The sequence below is a fragment of the Thalassophryne amazonica genome, chromosome 1 (genome assembly GCF_902500255.1).
Source record: "Thalassophryne amazonica chromosome 1, fThaAma1.1, whole genome shotgun sequence".
Classification (NCBI taxonomy): domain Eukaryota; kingdom Metazoa; phylum Chordata; class Actinopteri; order Batrachoidiformes; family Batrachoididae; genus Thalassophryne; species Thalassophryne amazonica.
The window spans coordinates 162,259,482-162,280,935 of record NC_047103.1 but is presented as its reverse complement, the minus strand read 5'-3'; the positions used below and the strand labels follow the sequence as shown (position 1 = coordinate 162,280,935).

General features: G+C 41.2%; 1 protein-coding gene across 1 annotated transcript in view; it reads right to left on the bottom strand.

Annotated features, from left to right (window-relative positions):
• obsl1a (obscurin like cytoskeletal adaptor 1a) overlaps window positions 1-21,454 on the bottom strand; it is a 45,424-nt gene that overhangs the window by 456 nt on the left and 23,514 nt on the right. The window contains exons 12-23 of the mRNA XM_034178165.1: window positions 21,113-21,388; window positions 18,693-18,968; window positions 18,341-18,610; window positions 17,759-18,025; window positions 17,424-17,693; window positions 17,077-17,343; window positions 8,480-8,746; window positions 6,925-7,037; window positions 6,692-6,845; window positions 5,253-5,414; window positions 4,847-4,951; window positions 61-327 (exon numbers count right to left, since the gene is read on the bottom strand). Coding sequence (XP_034034056.1) covers window positions 61-327; window positions 4,847-4,951; window positions 5,253-5,414; window positions 6,692-6,845; window positions 6,925-7,037; window positions 8,480-8,746; window positions 17,077-17,343; window positions 17,424-17,693; window positions 17,759-18,025; window positions 18,341-18,610; window positions 18,693-18,968; window positions 21,113-21,388 — 2,694 coding nt within the window. The remainder of the gene's footprint in view (window positions 1-60; window positions 328-4,846; window positions 4,952-5,252; window positions 5,415-6,691; window positions 6,846-6,924; window positions 7,038-8,479; window positions 8,747-17,076; window positions 17,344-17,423; window positions 17,694-17,758; window positions 18,026-18,340; window positions 18,611-18,692; window positions 18,969-21,112; window positions 21,389-21,454) is intronic.

Genomic DNA, 21,454 nt, shown 5'->3' with positions numbered 1-21,454 from the left:
GGAACTGCTGATGACCACGCCCCTTTCAGAATAAAAGCTCTTTTGCATTTAGCAGCTTACCTTCCACCATTAGTCTGGCTTTGGACGTGTGCTCCCCAACCTCGATGCTGTAGGTGCCCTCGTCCTCCACCGCCACCTGCTGGATCACCAGTTTATGGGAGCAGCCCTCAGCCAGGATCTCCAGCCGATCGGAAGGAACCAGCTCCTCTTTGCCCTTGTACCAGGTGGCACTGCAGTGAGGCGATGACACTGTGCATTCCAGGATCGCACGATGTTTCTCCAGCGCTGTTCGGTCTCGCAGCGGTTTGACAATGGAAACAGGAAGTTCTGAGAGTGAGGGCAATATGAAAAGTGTAACTTTGTTTATTTTTAAAGGCTATACTGGTAACAGTCTACGTATCTGTGATAACTGACGAAGGGAATGGGAGTATGACCTTGAGTTTCAAAACTGTCCTAAATTACCAAAAGATGCTGAAACATTAGCAATTTGAAAAGTACAAGTCAATCAATTGAGCTATTTGTTGATGAAAGGATATTAGGGTAATTTTCTGTGACTACTAACTGTGACAAAGGTCAACAACAGAAGTATGACCTAGAGTCAAAAAAGCATACGCATTAGCAATTTGGAAAGTGCACCTTGATTTTGTTCTAAGCTTTGAACTGAAGTCACTCTCTCTAACCTTTGGCCTCATGAAACTTACTCGTACACCAAACAGGAGTATGACCTTGAGTCAAAGACACACACATTAGCAATTTGGAAAGTGCACCTTGATTTTGTTCTAAGCTTTGAACTGATGTCACTCTTTAACCTTTGGCCTCATTAAACCTACATCAAACAGACGTATGACCTTGAATCAAACACACATATACATTAGCAATTTGGAAAGTGCACCTTTGATTTTGTTCCAAGCTTTGAACTGAAGTCACTCTCTTTAACCTTTGGCCTCATGAAACTTACATCAAACAAGAGTATGACCTTGAGTCAAACACACATATACATTAACAATTTGGAAAGTGCACCTTTGATTTTGTTCCAAGCTTTGAAATGATGTCACTCTCTTTAACCTTTGGCCTCATGAAACTTACATCAAACAAGAGTATGACCTTGAGTCAAACACACATATACATTAGCAATTTGGAAAGTGCACCTTTGATTTTGTTCCAAGCTTTGAAATGATGTCACTCTTAACCTTTGGCCCCATGAAGCCCACTCAGCTCCTGATAAATCCTCCACTGCAGTTACATAAACTGTTGTTTCAAAAAATATTCAGTGTGTTGAAATGCTCAAAACAACAAATTAAGTAATCTTAGAGGTTAAAAGAGTAAATTAAACAATTCTTTCTATTATTATTATTATTATTATTATTATTATTATTATTGTTTTCTTAACTCTTTGAAGGTAGTGTCTAGTGTAAATTCATCTCCTGACTCCATCCCTGAGTATTATTAACCACAAGGACATGTACACACGTTGTCGGGTATTTGTAAAACCAAATATCTTACCCTTTCCGTTTGGGGAAAAAACTTTATCCACACTACGTCGTTTAAAAAAAAAATCCATCCACATTGAACCGTATAAATGTGTTGTAATTAGTCTGCCAAACCTTTGGGTGGCGGTACTGATTAAAATTCTATCCAATCAGGAGCCTCAATCTCTTGTCGTCACTTCCGCAAAAACTAAAAACATGGCGCCAACCTTGTTCGTGTGGACCGAGGGGTCGGAATTACTTCTAAGCGTAGTTTTAGAATACTATATATATATATATATATATATATATATATATATATATATATATATATATATATATACTCAGCAAAAATATAAACGCAACACTTTTGGTTTTGCTCCCATTTTGTATGAGATGAACTCAAAGATCTAAAACTTTTTCCACATACACAATATCACCATTTCCCTCAAATATTGTTCACAAACCAGTCGAAATCTGTGATAGTGAGCACTTCTCCTTTGCTGAGATAATCCATCCCACCTCACAGGTGTGCCATACCAACATGCTGATTAGACACCATGATTAGTGCACAGGTGTGCCTTAGACTGCCCACAATAAAAGGCCACTCTGAAAGGTGCAGTTTTGTTTTATTGGGGGGGGGGGGGGGGGATACCAGTCGGTATCTGGTGTGACCACCATTTGCCTCATGCAGTGCAACACATCTCCTTCGCATCATCCGTGAAGAGAACAACTCTCCAACGTGCCAAACGCCAGCAAATGTGAGCATTTGCCCACTCAAGTCGGTTACGACGACGAACTGGAGTCAGGTCGAGACCCCGATGAGGACGACGAGCATGCAGATGAGCTTCCCTGAGACGGTTTCTGACAGTTTGTGCAGAAATTCTTTGGTTATGCAAACCGACTGTTCCAGCAGCTGTCCGAGTGGCTGGTCTCAGACGATCTTGGAGGTGAACATGCTGGATGTGGAGGTCCTGGGCTGGTGTGGTTACACGTGGTCTGCGGTTGTGAGGCTGGTTGGATGTACTGCCAAATTCACTGAAACGTCTTTGGAGACGGCTTATGGTAGAGACATGAACATTCAATACACGAGCAACAGCTCTGGTTGACATTCCTGCTGTCAGCATGCCAATTGCACGCTCCCTCAAATCTTGCGACATCTGTGGCATTGTGCTGTGTGATAAAACTGCACCTTTCAGAGTGGCGTTTTATTGTGGGCAGTCTAAGGCACACCTGTGCACTAATCATGGTGTCTAATCAGCATCTTGATATGGCACACCTGTGAGGTGGGTGGATTATCTCAGCAAAGGAGAAGTGCTCACTATCACAGATTTAGACTGGTTTGTGAACAATATTTGAGGGAAATGGTGATATTGTGTATGTGGAAAAAGTTTTAGATCTTTGAGTTCATCTCATACAAAATGGGAGCCAAACCAAAAGTGTGGCATTTATATTTTTGTTGAGTGTATATATATATATATATATATATATATACGAGGTCTGTCCAAAAAGTATCGGACCATTGGCTGGGAAAAAAAACTGGCTTACCTGGAGGGTTGGAAACCTAATCACCCTCGAAGTACTCTCCTTGGGACTCCACACGCTTCTCCCAGCATTGTCGCCACTGTTGGAAGCATTCCAAAAACGCCTTTTTCGGGATGGCGCGCGCTCCGCAGTCGTCGCAGCCATAATGTCCTCTCTTGTCTCAAATCGGGTTCCTTTTAATGGTATTTTAAGTTTTGGGAAGAGCCAAAAGTCACAAGGGGCCATGTCAGGGGAGTAAGGCGCCTGTTGAACCACCGGAGTCTGGTTTTTGGTCAAATAAGTCTGAATTAAATGAGAGGAATGAGCTGGTGCGTTGTCGTGGTGGAGGCGCCAATTTCCTCTGGCCCACAACTCCGGTCTCTTGTGCCGCACACTATCACGTAGACGATGGAAGACATCCCTGTAATACTCCTTTGTTACTGTTTGACCCTGTGGTGCGTACTCGTGGTGTACCACACCACGGGAGTAAAAAAAAACAGCATTACCTTGATGTTGCTGCGCACTTGGCGTGCCTTCTTCGGTCTTGGCGACGTGGAATGCTTCCACTGTGACGACTGAAATTTGGTTTCCGGGTCGTACCCGTACACCCAGGACTCATCTCCGGTGATTATGGTGTCCATAAAGCTGGGATCAATGTCAATGGAGTCCAGCATGTCCTGTGAGATTTCCACACGGAGGTGCTTTTGCTCTGCCATCAGCAACCTCGGCACGAACTTCGCTGCCACTCGTTTCATGCCCAAATCGTCCGTTATGATGGAATGTGCCGAAGTCTTGCTAATGTCCACTTCCTCAGCAATTTCTCGGACAGTCAAGCGACGATCCCGCACAACCACATGGTGCACTTTGGAAATGATCTCGTCATTTCGGCTCGTTGATGGCCGACCGGAGCACGGCTCACTCTCCACCGTTACGCGCCCGTCTTTAAACCGGTTGTACCACTCCTTAATCCGTGTGCTGCTCATGGCTTCATCTCCGAAAGCTGTTTGGATTTTTCGAATAGTTTCTGCCTGGCTGTCGCCAAGTTTCTGGCAGAATTTAATGCAGTAACGCTGCTCCACGCGTTCGGCCATTTTCTCACAAGAAAAAATCCCACGAGGGGGGTGGAGCGCTCCTCCCACAAGCTGTGCCCACAGGCAAATGACGTCACTGACAGGCGTGGGGAAACTCACGCATGCGCGCGAGGGTTCAACCTTGGCTGATGCAATCACACGTGATTCAAATCCATATGGTTTTTGCAAAAAATAAAAAGGACCTATAGTTTACGGACAGACCTCGTATATATACAATACATCAATATCATACAATATATACAATACATCCATGTTTCTGAATGTAAACACGGGTCGCCCATTTGATGTCAACATGTTTGGGTTGCATGGTAGTGACGTCTGGGAGTGTAAATCTCCGGAATTCACTTCCACACACAAACGCATAATCGGAGTTTTCCCAGATCTTCACTTTGGTCGGAGTTTTTACAAATAATCATTTTTACGGTCCTACATCTGTGTTTACGTGTGGATGATAGGGCAAATTGTACAAAAAATAACTTTGTTTTGTGAGATACCCTGCTACGTGTGGATAAGGCTATAGTCCAGGGGTGGCCAAGTTCGGTCCTCGAGAGCCACATTCCTGACACTCTTAGTTGTCTCCCTGCTCCAACACACCTGAATCCAATGAAAGGCTCAGCAGGGAGACAACTAAGAGTGTCAGGAATGTGGCTCTCGAGGACCGAACTTGGCCACCCCTGCTATAGTCTCACTGTCTGATAAAAGCTCTCTGGCCATGTACAAAAAATAAATAAATAAATAAATAATCATAAAAATGATAAACCTTACCTTCTACTTCGAGGTAGGCGGTGGATTCAACATCTTTGGCCACAAAGCGGATTTCTCCAGCATCTTCAGTGCTGACATTACACATCAGCAGGAAATGTTTGGTCCCTGGAAAAAAAAAAGGCACAAGGGGAAAACGCAGAAACTGATTAAATCACTTTTGACTCTCCTGACTCAGGCCCTGCTGTTCCACTCATGTCCACTAGATGTCGCTCTCTGTATCAGCAGCTGTTTCTCAGTCTTTGGATGTTTGATGCTGTTGGAAACAAATCTGCAGCTCTCACCAAAACCGTGTCTGGAGACCTGGACCTGGACCTGGACTTTGTATTGTTGGATTCTGTCTAACCAGGATGGTTTACTAGTGTAAAACGCTTTCAGGTGTAACTTCTTGACCTTTTAGTTGTCTGACCTTCAGCGCGGATCTTTGTGGTGCTGCTGGGTCTGATCTTGTGGCTGTCCTTGTACCACTCCGCCTTCACATCCTCCAGTGAAACCTCGCACATAAAGACAGCGTTCTGGTCCTCCTGGATGTAGAGGTCCTCCAGGTCCTGCACAACCTGCAGCTCGTGTTCTGTCGGGATGGTAAACAGGTTTATTAAAGAAAAACAAGCACCAGAACCACTTGAAAACTGGTCAGGTTCTGTCAGGAAACATCAACAATGTGAAGCTGTAGCATTTGATTTTGGTCCAAAACTACCTGAAAAAGAAAATTTGGTTTCTGAATGCTGCAGATGAAGACCAAAATAATAATAATAATAAAAAAATAAAAATAAAAATCAGTATCTTCTCAAGAAAATAGATTTAAATTGGACAAATTTCAGTTGTGTATTATTTTAATGTTTAAAATCTTAATATTTAAATGTATTCCCCCCCAGACACGTTGTTGGATATTTCTTTATGTCTGAACGTTCACATATCTTATACCAGCTATTAATCTGGCACTTCTTGTTGCACTTTATCTTGGGGTATATATAATATATATTCTATAAATTTGAAGAGATAATCTAGAAAATCCTTCGGACATAAATATATAAAACAAATATGTTAAACAACCTCTAGATGGAGCTATAATTCCAGTTCACATTACACTACTGAAACAATTGTGAAATTTTAAATAAATTGTAACAACTGTTTATTTATTTTTTTGTGAAATTGTGCAAAAACATCTGGATCCTGAGTCCTGATGAGAAAAAAAAAAAAAATCATCTGTGGCCTTCAGCACTGACCTTTAGAAGTTGCAAATTGATTATTAACTCTAACGAGTTTTAAAAAAAAGTAAAAAAGTTTTTTGTTTGTTTTGGAGTCATGACCTGCTTTTAAAATTTAAGTAAATGTTTCCTGTTCATGCACAACAAAAGACTAGTCAACAAATGGGACTTCCAAGGTGGTTTCAGTTACTTCCTCTTCTGCTTGCTGAATGTTAAGTGGCTATCACACTTGGCCAAGTTTGGCATTTAGGTTTCCCCAATAGCGATTCAGCAGAACGCGTACGTAACTTGAGAGGAACTCTGCATACTACAGAATTCTTGGAGTACCACTTCATGCAGGCTGGGGGTTGGAATCATGTGCACACACAAGGCCAAAAACAGAGGGTGTAAAACGTTCTGTATATTTGAACAGCTGTTTTATTGTCGTAAATCTGTGTAATCGCTCGGGTCAAACCCTGTTTTAGTTGTGGTGCAGCCATATTGGCGATCAGTTGGGTTGTCATCTGTTTAAACAGTAATCCAGCGCAATCAGCTCCAGTCCTACTAATGGACCTGAGAACTGCTGCTGTGAGTTGGCCTCTTGTGGCCCGAGTTGGTGTGAGAGTTCCTTTTGTTCCGTGTTGTTTTCCAAAATCCTTACCATAAACCTCCAGCGAAGAAGAAGTTTTGATTTCCCCCGTGTCACATGTGTAGGTGCCAGAGTCGACCCGAGAGCACTGTAGGATCTGACAAAACCGCTTCCGGCCCATGGAGTAGATCCGACAGTTCTTCCCCGGCTTCAGCTCAGTCCCGTTCTGGGTCACAAAAAGAGGAATCAGACGCATCAGCCTTCGTTGAGTTAAAACACGGTGTGAAAATGAGAATACATTTTACCTTGAACCACCGAACTTCGATGTTTTGTCTGGAAAATTCACACTCCAGAGTGGCGGGAAACTCCTCCTCCACGCGGACATCGGCCAGTGCTCTCAGGATTGACACCGGCATCTCTGTTTGTCCAATCAATCAATCAATCAGTCTGACAGGCAAAACAGTCTACTTTTCCATGAAATGCATTTCCTCTTGTAACATTGTGGTGTTCTGACATGAGGTTACGTCCCACAAGCATTGAGCAGGTGGAGGTTCTTGCAAAGTGGACAACAAGTTAATGTTTTCAGAACCCAAAGCAACTAGAATTTAAGCTCCGTTTTAGTCCGTTTTCTTCCTGATTGTCAGTGAGCAGTGAGTTCCGACCTTGACTGGTCTCTGGATTTACTGTGTCTTTTTAGACACTTCAGTACTCAACTACAATCTGGGTTCAGGAATAAAAACCCTCAGTTAAAGAGCAGATGGCTCCACAAACCAAACCAAAATCACCCCTTTTTTTTTTAATCTATAGAAATGTATTCCGATGGGTCCTTTGCTTTTTCAAGTTTTATGGTTTTATGCATCTTGTTTGAATGGTTTTTATCTTTAATTTAGTCCCAAAAAAGTACAAATTGAGTTGGCGTTCTCTATTCATTGCACTAAAAACTGTAACTTCTTAATGGCGACACATTTTCAGCATGCTAACATAGGTCACACTAAATGATACAGTTTCCAGTATCTGAAAACTTTAAAAATCATATTGAAAAGCATAATACTTTACTTATCCAATCATAAAGACTCCAAAATCATTGACTGAATGTTATGAAGTAAAAATAGCAAAAGTGGTGACAAAGATCAGTTTCCGTTTGTAGAGGGGTCAAAAGTCAAAGTTGCTCCAATTTTGACAAAAAGTGGTGCAAATTATTGGTTGAGTTAATAGGGTTTTAAAAAGGAATAGTTTTCACCATCTGTCATGTTCGGTTATAATGTTACGGGGTAACATATGTCACATGCCAAAGAATCCAATGGACATTGACTTTGTTTGACCTTTACTTTGAACACCAAACATTCAACACAGTCAAAATTGTTGTATTTATTAATCCTATTAGCACAACCAGCAACATGTAATACCTTTAACTAAAATTGGAGAAACTTAACTTTTGGCCCCTGTAGAAACTGAAACTGGCCTTTGTCACCATTTTTGCTGTTTTTACTCCATAACTTTCAGTCGTAGATAGACCAAACTATACCTTTTTGGAAGCCCTATGATCAGCTGAATAATGTGACATACTTTTCAATATGACTGGAGCATTTTTAAGTTCTGATCCCTGTGTAGTCCTTAACTGGCCGCTGCCTGGGTAGACCAATGACCCTAGGATGGCCACCATAGACAGGTGAGCAAAATGCCATAATAAATGTTTTGCCACTGTAGATTATAGTGACATGCCCACTTTTAGGGTTCTGACTCAAGGCTTAAAATTTCTTGCAAGGCCCCACCTTCTGATCAGTGTTTATGTTTGGAGTCGGTCTGCTCACAAACCAACAAACACTGTACGCCCACTGAGCTCTCCAGGCCAGCTGGTACCTTTGACTGTAAGTCGGGCGGATGTTCGCACGCCTTCAGCCGAGAACACGATGGTGCCCGTGTCGTCCAGGGTGAGGTTGGACAGGGTCAGCCCGTGGATCCGCCCATTGGTGCTCACCCTCCACTGATTGTTCGGCTTCAGCCGGATGCCATCTTTCTGCCAAATCCCTTCTATGTCTGCGTGGGACAGCTCCACCTCGAAGGAGGCTGTCTCCCGCTCAAAGGTTTCCTGATCAGTGAGGCCCTTGTGGATGGAAATCTTACGGGCTGAATGGACAAAGACAGAAAGTGTGTAAAAATACAGAACTGAATCATTCCTGTTAGGAAAATTTGGCATTTTTCCCCAGTTCCCCATTTGAATCCCTGTTTAAAAACTCATTATTTTTAACAGGAGAAGCCAAGAGAGCAGGAGGCCTCACCGCTGAAGAAGAGCAACAAAATCATAATGACATAATGCTATCTGCAGCTTCACCACCAGATGGCACTAAATCTCCCAATGTAGATTTAAGTTGAAATATTGATTATAAACAAAAAGCCTCTCTGCTCTGTTTAAGCCTGATCCCGTCAGATCTCAGAAGCTAAGCAGTGCGGCATCTGGTTAGTACTTGGACGGGAGACCTCTTCGGAACACCAGTTTTTCTATTTGAAACTGGAGTTGCGTCAGGAAGGGCATCCAGCCTAAAACTTGTGCCAAATACCTGTGCGGCTCTGGCTGTATCCGCTGTGGTGACCCCGAACAATACGGGAGCAGCTGAAAGGACAACAACATTGATTATAAACAAAAATATTGGTTAAAACTATCATCACCTTAGTTACAAAAGCAAGTTAAGCACGTTCTCTTTTTTAAATGACATTATGGCAGACATGGGGCCAAATACAAAAGTATTTGTATTTGAAAATACTTTAATACATTTTTCAGAGTATTTGTATTTTCTGATTTTGAATTCAAAGTATTTGTATTTCAAATACATCATTTAAAAGATCCCAAGTATTTCCAAATACTTTTACAAATACTTTTTCAAATACTTTTCAAACTTGGGAATCTCTGTGACACCGTGTTGAATATAGATTGTGATAGTTTGATTATTGCCTGTGATATTATAATAGTGAATTTGTGATAAAACATTCAATCCTTTACTTATCAATAGTATTTGGTCATGCCATTTTCACAATAGTCACCGGTTTATCAGTTTTAGTGTTGATTTGTTGTTTATAGTTCATAGAAAGTATTTGTATTTGTATTTGAAATACTCAAAATATAAAGTATTTGTATTTGAAAAAGTACAAAGTATTTGTATTTGTATTTGTATTTGGAATTCAAAAATCTGAAGTGTTTGTATTTGTATTTAAATACAATGCAAAGTATTTGACCCCATGTCTGCATTATGGTGGATGTCTTTGGTTTTCCTGTCATCAAGCAGACTGAGAGTGCTGCTGTGCAGAATCTGCACGCTGTTTCCTCCTTTTCAGTGTCCAGTATAGATTGTTCATGTGGCATACCAGCTGAATTTAGCACAAAAACATAGCTCCACGGCGCATTGTCACAGTATCAGTAAATCCATTATTGCATGGCAGCCCTGTCTTGATTCAAAGGCTTTTCACACTTGCAGAGTTACTCTCAGTCTCTTCTACTGTGCAGTATTGTGAAGAACATAATACACAGTATGAAGTTGTCAGAATAGTGTATTTAATGTGCTTGTTACTTTCTGTGTTTGGCACTTGTTTGAATCCCTCAACAGTGATTAAAAAAAACTAAATAGTGAACCTGCTGTTGTAAAATGTCCTGTTGATTGTTCATTTCATTTTAAACTTGGATGTTTCTGCGGTCTGTAGGGCACTGAAGATGTTGGATTCCTGATGGCTTGGATTCATATTTTTTTTAGATGTTGGCTGTAGATCTGATTGATGAGCTTCCTCCCTAAGGTTTGGAAATCTGCTTTTGTCATCCTACTGCTAAAAGGAGGCGAACCTTCAAATGTGAATATTTACAGACCTATTTTAAAATTATGCATTTTGGAAAAGTATTTGATAAGTTGGTCTGTGATTAATTAAAGGACTGCCTGGAATCAAGCAATATTTTAATCCCATTTCAGTCTGGTTTTAGGAAGCAACATAGCAATGTTACTGCTATTCTACAAGTTTTAAATGATGTGTTTAAGGCATTGGATTCTAAAAGGTTTTGTGTTGCACTGTTTCTTGATCTTTCAAAGGCATTTCACAGTCTCTAGTTAGAAATTCTTTACAAACATGGTGTCTCCACACATGCTGGCTCTGGATTTGCCAGTTATTTGGCAAGTAGGAGGCAGTGCATTTAGTTGGCTGGTGTTAGTTCCACCTTCCTCGAGATCACGAAAGGTGTTCCTCAAGGTTCAGATTTAGGACCTGTTTTCTTCACAATTTATAGTACTGATCAGTGTGCAAACCTATCAAACACCTTCTATCATCTTTATGCAGATGACACTGTAATCTATTGTTGTTCAAACTCAGTGACACAGGCATTTGAATTTTTGCAGTCTGCTTTTGAGATAGTGCAATGCCGTCTGGAGAAATTTAAACTGGTCTTGAATGCAGAAAAATCCAAACTAATGTTTTTCTCAAAGTCACTTGTTTCCCTGAAAAATATACCATCAATTAAAACTGCTTGAGGTGAAACTTTCGACCTTGTCAGAAGTTACAAGTTTATGGGATTAACTATTGACACGGAGCTTTCTTTTAAAGTTCATCTTAAACACTTGATCTCCAAATTAAGGGTGAAACTAGGCTTCCTTTATAGAAATAAGTCATGTTTTTCCTGAAGAGTTTGGAAGCTGCTGATAATTGCTACCTTCTTGTCTCTACTGGACTACCATGATGTCATGTAAATCAATCAATCAATCAATCAATTTTTTTATATAGCGCCAAATCACAACAAACAGTTGCCCCAAGGCGCTTTATATTGTAAGGCAAGGCCATACAATAATTATGTAAAACCCCAACGGTCAAAACGACCCCCTGTGAGCAAGCACTTGGCTACAGTGGGAAGGAAAAACTCCCTTTTAACAGGAAGAAACCTCCAGCAGAACCAGGCTCAGGGAGGGGCAGTCTTCTGCTGGGACTGGTTGGGGCTGAGGGAGAGAACCAGGAAAAAGACATGCTGTGGAGGGGAGCAGAGATCGATCACTAATGATTAAATGCAGAGTGGTGCATACAGAGCAAAAAGAGAAAGAAACAGTGCATCATGGGAACCCCCCAGCAGTCTACGTCTATAGCAGCATAACTAAGGGATGGTTCAGGGTCACCTGATCCAGCCCTAACTATAAGCTTTAGCAAAAAAGGAAAGTTTTAAGCCTAATCTTAAAAGTAGAGAGGGTGTCTGTCTCCCTGATCTGAATTGGGAGCTGGTTCCACAGGAGAGGAGCCTGAAAGCTGAAGGCTCTGCCTCCCATTCTACTCTTACAAACCCTAGGAACTACAAGTAAGCCTGCAGTCTGAGAGCGAAGCGCTCTATTGGGGTGATATGGTACTACGAGGTCCCTAAGATAAGATGGGACCTGATTATTCAAAACCTTATAAGTAAGAAGAAGAATTTTAAATTCTATTCTAGAATTAACAGGAAGCCAATGAAGAGAGGCCAATATGGGTGAGATATGCTCTCTCCTTCTAGCCCCGTCAGTACTCTAGCTGCAGCATTTTGAATTAACTGAAGGCTTTTTAGGGAACTTTTAGGACAACCTGATAATAATGAATTACAATAGTCCAGCCTAGAGGAAATAAATGCATGAATTAGTTTTTCAGCATCACTCTGAGACAAGACCTTTCTGATTTTAGAGCTATTGCGTAAATGCAAAAAAGCAGTCCTACATATTTGTTTAATATGCACTTTGAATGACATATCCTGATCAAAAATGACTCCAAGATTTCTCACAGTATTACTAGAGGTCAGGGTAATGCCATCCAGAGTAAGGATCTGGTTAGACACCATGTTTCTAAGATTTGTGGGGCCAAGTACAATAACTTCAGTTTTATCTGAGTTTAAAAGCAGGAAATTAGAGGTCATCCATGTCTTTATGTCTGTAAGACAATCCTGCAGTTTAGCTAATTGGTGTGTGTCCTCTGGCTTCATGGATAGATAAAGCTGGATATCATCTGCGTAACAATGAAAATTTAAGCAATACCGTCTAATAATACTGCCTAAGGGAAGCATGTATAAAGTTAATAAAATTGGTCCTAGCACAGAACCTTGTGGAACTCCATAATTAACTTTAGTCTGTGAAGAAGATTCCCCATTTACATGAACAAATTGTAATCTATTAGACAAATATGATTCAAACCACCGCAGCGCAGTGCCTTTAATACCTATGGCATGCTCTAATCTCTGTAATAAAATTTTATGGTCAACAGTATCAAAAGCAGCACTGAGGTCTAACAGAACAAGCACAGAGATGAGTCCACTGTCCGAGGCCATAAGAAGATCATTTGTAACCTTCACCAATGCTGTTTCTGTACTATGATGAATTCTAAAACCTGACTGAAACTCTTCAAATAGACCATTCCTCTGCAGATGATCAGTTAGCTGTTTTACAACTACCCTTTCAAGAATTTTTGAGAGAAAAGGTAGGTTGGAGATTGGCCTATAATTAGCTAAGATAGCTGGGTCAAGTGATGGCTTTTTAAGTAATGGTTTAATTACTGCCACCTTAAAAGCCTGTGGTACATAGCCAACTTCTGCAAAGCTTCTGGGGAAAACCTGGTCTTGTTAGGAGAGACGGCATCCATCCCACTTTAGATGGAGCAGCTCTCATTTCTAGAAATCTGGCCAATTTTCTTGGATCCTCTAAACTGTGACTGTCCAGCGTTGGGACCAGGAGGCAGAGGTGTGGTCTTATACACCTCTCTGCAGCTTCTCTCCCCCTGCCATCCCCTCATTACCCCATCCCCGTAGAGACGGTGCCTGCTCCCAGACTACCAATAACCAGCAAAAATCTATTTAAGCAAAAAAATTCAAAAAGAAAAAATAATATAGCACCTTCAACTGCACCACAGACTAAAACAGTTAAATGTGGTCTATTAAATATTAGGTCTCTCTCTTCTAAGTCCCTGTTGGTAAATGATATAATAATTGATCAACGTATAGATTTATTCTGCCTAACAGAAACCTGGTTACAGCAGGATGAATATGTTAGTTTAAATGAGTCAACACCCCCGAGTCACACTAACTGCCAGAATGCTCGTAGTACGGGCCGGGGCGGAGGATTAGCAGCAATCTTCCATTCCAGCTTATTAATTAATCAAAAACCTAGACAGAGCTTTAATTCATTTGAAAGCTTGTCTCTTAGTCTTTTCCATCCAAATTGGAAGTCCCAAAAACCAGTTTTATTTGTTATTATCTATCGTCCACCTGGTCGTTACTGTGAGTTTCTCTGTGAATTTTCAGACCTTCTGTCTGACTTAGTGCTTAGCTCAGATAAGATACTTATAGTGGGCGATTTTAACATCCACACAGATGCTGAGAATGACAGCCTCAACACTGCATTTAATCTATTATTAGACTCTATTGGCTTTGCTCAAAAAGTAAATGAGTCCACCCACCACTTTAATCATATCTTAGATCTTGTTTTGACTTATGGTATGGAAATAGAAGACTTAACAGTATTCCCTGAAAACTCCCTTCTGTCTGATCATTTTTTAATAACATTTACATTTACCCTGATGGACTACCCTGCAGTGGGGAATAAGTTTCATTACACTAGAGGTCTTTCAGAAAGCGCTGTAACTAGGTTTAAGGATATGATTCCTTCTTTGTGTTCTCTAATGTCATATACCAACACAGAGCAGAGTAGCTACCTAAACTCTGTAAGGGAGTTAGAGTATCTCATCAATAGTTTTACATCCTCATTGAAGACAACTTTGGATGCTGTAGCTCCTCTGAAAAAGAGAGCTTTAAGTCAGAAGTGTCTGACTCCGTGGTATAACTCACAAACTCGTAGCTTAAAGCAGATAACCCGTAAGTTGGAGAGGAAATGGCGTCTCACTAATTTAGAAGATCTTCACTTAGCCTGGAAAAAGAGTTTGTTGCTCTATAAAAAAGCCCTCCGTAAAGCTAGGACATCTTTCTACTCATCACTAATTGAAGAAAATAAGAACAACCCCAGGTTTCTTTTCAGCACTGTAGCCAGGCTGACAAAGAGTCAGAGCTCTATTGAGCTGAGTATTCCATTAACTTTAACTAGTAATGACTTCATGACTTTCTTTGCTAACAAAATTTTGACTATTAGAGAAAAAATTACTCATAATCATCCCAAAGATGTATCGTTATCTTTGGCTGCTTTCAGTGATGCCGGTATTTGGTTAGACTCTTTCTCTCCGATTGTTCTGTCTGAGTTATTTTCATTAGTTACTTCATCCAAACCATCAACATGTTTATTAGACCCCATTCCTGCCAGGCTGCTCAAGGAAGTTCTACCATTATTTAATGCTTCAATCTTAAATATGATCAACTTATCTTTGTTAGTTGGTTATGTACCACAGGCTTTTAAGGTGGCAGTAATTAAACCATTACTTAAAAAGCCATCACTTGACCCAGCTATCTTAGCTAATTATAGGCCAATTTCCAACCTTCCTTTTCTCTCAAAGATTCTTGAGAGGGTAGTTGTAAAGCAGCTAACTGATCACCTGCAGAGGAATGGTCTATTTGAAGAGGTTCAGTCAGGTTTTAGAATTCATCATAGTACAGAAACAGCATTAGTGTAGGTTACAAATGATCTTCTTATGGCTTCGGACAGTGGACTTATCTCTGTGCTTGTTCTGTTGGACCTCAGTGCTGCTTTTGATACTGTTGACCATAAAATTCTATTACAGAGATTAGAGCATGTCATAGGTATTAAGGGCACTGCGCTGCGGTGGTTTGAATCATATTTGTCTAATAGATTACAGTTTGTTCATGTAAATGGGGAATCTTCTTCACGGACTAAAGTTAATTATGGAGTTCCACAAGGTTCTGTGCTAGGACCAATTTTATTCACTTTATACATGCTTCCCTTAGGCAGTATTATTAGACGGTATTGCTTAAATTTTCATTGTTACGCAGATGATACCCAGCTTTATCTATCCATGAAACCAGAGGACACACACCAATTAGCTAAACTGCAGGGTTTGTAAGAGTAGAATGGGAGGCAGAGCCTTCAGCTTTCAGGCTCCTCTCCTGTGGAACCAGCTCCCAATTCAGATCAGGGAGACAGATACCCTCTCTACTTTTAAGATTAGGCTTAAAACGTTCCTTTTCGCTAAGGCTTATAGTTAGGGCTGGATCAGGTGACCCTGGACTATCCCTTGGTTATGCTGCTTTAGACGTAGACTGTGGGGGGGTTCCCATGATGCACTGTTTCTTTCTCTTTTTGCTCTGTATGCATCACTCTGCATTTAATCATTAGTGATCGATCTCTGCCCCCTTCCACAGCATGTCTTTTTCCTGGTTCTTTCCCTCAGCCCCAACCAGTCTCAGCAGAAGACTGCCCCTCCCTGAGCCTGGTTCTGCTGGAGGTTTCTTCCTGTTAAAAGGGAGTTTTTCCTTCCCACTGTAGCCAAGTGCTTGCTCACAGGGGGTCGTTTTGACCGTTGGGGTTTTTCATAATTATTGTATGGCCTTGCCTTACAGTGTAAAGCGCCTTGGGGCAACTGTCTGTTGTGATTTGGCGCTATATAAAAAAAAAGTTGATTGATTGATTGATTGATTTAAGATCGAAGCATTAAATAATGGTAGGGCTTCCTTGAGCAGCCTGGTAGGAATGGGGTCTAATAAACATGCGTACTTCAACCAGTTGTCTACAGTCCTTGACCCCAGTGTACCATTGTGCTCTGAGATTCATCACTGGATGCAGCTGGTTCACCACTGCGAGTTGTATCCTAATGCTGGCATGCCTTCTTTGAATGTAAGGCGATGTAGACATTGAATGACTCTGGTCTACAAGGTTCTTATTGGGTTGGTTCTGATTTATTTTTCCAGTTTACTTTGGAGATCTGAAAGCCATTTGGCTTTGCACTTGAATGACATGTTGTGCTTTTGTGTACCTCGTGTTTGCACTAAAACGGGAAAGAAAGCTTTTAGTTTTTCTACTCCCTCTTATTGGAATGTTCTCCAATCTGAATTGAAATGGTCTGGGTTGATTTCTTTGAACGACTTCCGCTCTATTTAAAGAGACCATGAATGGAATTCTTTTACACAGTGCCCATGTTTCTAAATTTTAATTTGTTTTAACTTATAAATTGTTACAATGACCAAGCTGGTTGTTTTCTGTATATTGCTTGTATTTTATTTGTTTTTAACATTCTCTTGATAATGTTAACTTGTTTAGTATGACGTGTGGTGCTGCCTTTCTTGGCCAGGCCACCCTTGTAAAAGAGGTTTCAATCTCAATGGGCTTTTTTCTGGTTAAATAAAAGGTTATATATTTTCTTTCATCTCTTTACTAGCAATCCTGCCTTGTGACATCATAAAGATGTACATTCTTTAAACATTCCTGTTTGGTAGGCCACAGTGTGTCCTAGTGACATACAATAATGTGCCCACTGAAGTCAATGTAGATCTGTCTTAACATAGCGCGATTCCACATTTGACTTACGCTCTACGTTGAGCTTGACCTGCATCCGGTCATGCAGCGTCTCACAGCGGTAGGTTCCCCTGTCTGACAGAGTCAGGTTGTGAATGGTTAGACTGCGTTTACAGCCATTTTGGGTTAGTGTATGTCGAGGTCCCGGGTTGATGACCACGCCTTGTCTCATCCACTGGACCTCTCCTGTTTCTATGCTGATCTCCGATTCCAAGGTGGCCTTGCCGTACTCCTCTGCCATTACAGCTCCCATTTTCTTTGTAAACATGACCTGAGCCTCTGAACAAAAGAGACAAGGACTTTAACTTAACAGTCATAATTAGCTAATAGCTAATTTTCTTCCTGGTTCATGTTCTCACCCTGAACTTTGAGGCAAGCTTTGCTGATGTTTCCTTCAGCCTCAGCTGTGATCTTGGAACAGTCCACCATCTGGCACTTCCTGATGACTAAACTGTGGCACAGGCCATTCTGGGATACCTGGAAACGGTCGCTGGGGTTGATGACCTCATTGTCCATGAACCAGAACAACTGCACATTCTCGGGGGAAACCACACACTTAAAGATGGCATCTTCTCCTTCCATTACAGTGGTGTTGTGGAGCTCGGTGAGGAATGCCACCACCCGAGGCACTGAAGTGACAAAAAGAAGATCATGAACATGCTCCAATATGTCAAGTAAGGACAGACACACTTACTGTCTACTCTCAGCGTTGCTACGGTTCTGTCATCTTTGGACTCGCAGGCATACTCCCCAGCATCCTCTCTGGTTAATCGATGGATGGTCAAGCTTCGTTCTACTCCATCTGCTCGAATTGAGAACCTCCTGCTAGGATTAATCTCAACGCCATTCTTCAGCCACTGGACGTCTGCCTTCGGCTTACACACTCCACATCGAAGGGTCACCATGCCATCGGCGTGGGCCACCGTGTCTTGAAGTGGCCTCGTGAATTTGATTCTCATTTCTGTGATGCAAAGGATTGACATTAACATGGTGTCGCACTTCAAATGAAACTGAATTGTGTCACTTCCAACAACAGAGCAGGTAGCTTAGTGGGATAGGATTTGGACTGTCAGCATGTAGAGGGGTTGGCTTCCTGGTGCTACCTGTCTATGTCCTTGGACAAGACACTTCATCTACATTGTCCCAGTTCAGCCAACTGTAAATGGGTACCAGCCTTGGTTGGGGAATTAACCTAGAATGGGCTGGGGTTGCATCCAGGGGGTGTATAGACTCTTATCCACTATACGCTACCTCGCAGTAACCATAAAATTCTAACCTTTCACAAGCAGGCCAAAATGAATCTGGTCCGTGTTGACATCACAGGTGTACTCGCCAGCATCAGAGCGCCTCAGTGGGTCAATGGTGATGGTGCGCTTGTGGCCGTCCATGAGTACTCGGAAGCGTTCACCATCAACAGGCATCCCGTCTCTCAGCCAGCACACAGATGCACTTTCTTTGGACACAAACCCTGTTAATGTGATACTCTCCCCTTCGTATCCCGTCACAACATCATATTCTTCCTTGTTCACAAACGTGACTGGAAGCTCTGTGCAGGAAAGAGGCACATGTTTGCTAAATTCACAATTGCGCTTATTCCAGTTTCTCACCACCTCTGCCACTTTTTCTACCTTGAATCCTGACAGTGCTGATCATCTTGTCATCCACAGCGTCACACATGTACTTCCCTGAATCAGAGGGTTGAACATTCGAGATGATAATTTTCCTCAGAGTGCCATAACTCTCAATGTAGGTGCGAGAGTCATTGGTCAGGAGTCTGTCATTGCAGTACCACTGGACGGGAGCATTGGGACGAGACACCTCACAGGCCAGGATCAGGTCTTCCCCTGCCACCATATTCTGGTAGTCGGGGTCATTTGAGTTGCCCACAATGGCCACTGGAGGCTCTAAGAACAATCAGTGGAAGGAATGAGATACAGTGCATCCGGTAAGTATTCACAGTGCTTCACTTTGTCCATTGTACTGTATATAATCATGATCTGGTTCTTTCTGAATTCACTTCAAACATCATCACAAGGGTTGATGTGTCAGAGGAGTCAAAATGCATAAAGCTCAATTTGTGACCATATGATTAGAATAATGACCGTCTGCAAATCATCAGACAAAACAGGGTTACTCCCTAATTTATTAATTGGATTACTAAATATTTACTCTTGCTCAGTCTGTCGTTCTTTTTACCATCCATCCATTTTTTTTATACCCGTTTGCTCCAAGTGTCATGGGGGGGGCTGGAGCCTATCTCAGCAGTCATAGGGTGTGAGGTGGGGTACATACAGACAAACAAACTCATTCACACCTGCACGCACACCTATGGACATTTTTAAAGTTTACAATCCACCTAACCTGCATGCCATTGGATGTGGGAGGAAGCTGGAGCACCTGGAGAGAACCCACGCAAACACGGGGAGAACATGCAAACTCCACACAGAAAGGCCACAAGTGGGAATCGACCGCATGACCTTCTTGCTGTAAGGCAACAGTGCTAACCACTAATACACCATTTCCCCCCCCCCCCCCCCCCCTGAAATAATGTAAATTTTCCAATATTTGATAGTGGGTATATGGGTGTGTGCATAGGTGTATGTAGTTATATATGTATATATGTATGTGTGTGTGTGTGTGTTTTGTGGGTTGTATTATATATACATTGTCAGATATTGTATATTTTGAATGTATGAATGTGTATATTATATATATGTATTATTACAGAAAATATGTCATACACGTGAATATAACTAATATAATAAAGATCAATATGTTAGCATTGAATATGTGTTTTGATTAAGATATTTATGACTAATGATTTTGTGATTTTGCTTGGTAATTTATATTTTTGATGAGGATCATTCTTTCAGTTATGAATTTATATTGATGATTTGCAGAGGTAAAAAGTAATAACTCATATTTAAATAAATTAAGGAACATTTATTCGTATAGGTTCAGATTGATAAGGAAGCTGGATAACTATCATTGAATGACTTATGAAGAAGGGCTAACTATGTACTTCTTCTCAACCCTTTTTGAATACGGAGTGGCTATACGCCCAACCGTTGGGTCAATAAAGTAAATTCGCGAGCATATACGCCCAACCACAACCGACCAATGAGCGCACTTGTAAACACACTTCCGGTTTCAACGCGGGAGGGCAAAAAAGGCAGATATTTTCTTGTCGGCTGTGGGAGGGTTCGCAGCCTGCGGAGGAGATGTGATCTAAAGTGGTTCTGTTTGGCTCATCACACCCAGAGAACAGTGTCAAACTTGCCAACAAGCCAACAAGCAGCATTTTGTTCAAAAACAATTTCATCGTTGTTAACAGGCTTCTGTTCAAAATGCTCATGAAGTTTGTCTGTTTTCATCCATTGCGGTGTTTTCGCAGTAATTAAAGACGGCGCCATTAAATGTCAAATATACGCCGCAATAGAGCCTTAAAAAGTGGTGTAAAAACGTAGTTTAGATGCACAAAACGTGTCAAATACACGATCACAGTTGGGCGAATAAGATAAGACATATCTACAATGTATGACTTATCTGCCCAACAGTTGGGCAAATAAGGTAAGACATTATATTTATCTGCCCAATGGTTGGGCGTATAGCCTTTGCCTTTTGAATATGTAAACCAACACAAGTGTCTGACCATTTCTTTTTCCTTCATATTCCATAGCCAAATTGAGCTAATATGTTTCCAATAAAAGGTATTACATCTGGGAAAATTTGTATAAGCACAGGTTGGAAACACGTCCTGAACAACCAGGTCACAGAAAAAAAACAAAAAACAAATTTAAAAACCCTTTTGGTAGCTTGCACTTGTCCCCAGTTGTCCTCGGGAATAGTGCACAAAATTAACTGTAAGTTTGACAAATGTCATTTATTGTCATTTATTATTGGTGTCTTGTGTATCCATATCAGAAATGCTGATTATTTTTAAGAAAAAAAGTCTAATGAATAGGATCGCTTAAAGGGCCCTTTGGGGTCACTGTACAAAGTATTTCTAATCTCAGTTGTAGTCGGAAATACTGCAAATAAACTTCACCTTTTACTGTAACCTGGAAACTTATACTGTCATCTCCTGCATCCATGAAGTATTCTCCTGAATCAACGAGTTCCGCATTGAGGATGACAAGTGAACGGAAAGCTCCTTCTTCTTCCTCGCAGAACCTTTCATCGTCCTGGATGTGGCAGCCGTCTTTATACCATTTGGTGACGGCGTTGGCTCTGGAGAGTTCACACTCCAACACGATGTCATCAGAAATCAGAGAGCTGACATTCGTTTTAATCTCTGACTTTCGTAGAATCTTTACTGGAGGCTCTGAAGACACAGAAATACCTAACTTCAATCATACTTCTGTGTTAGCTGAACAAGGGAACTTTTATT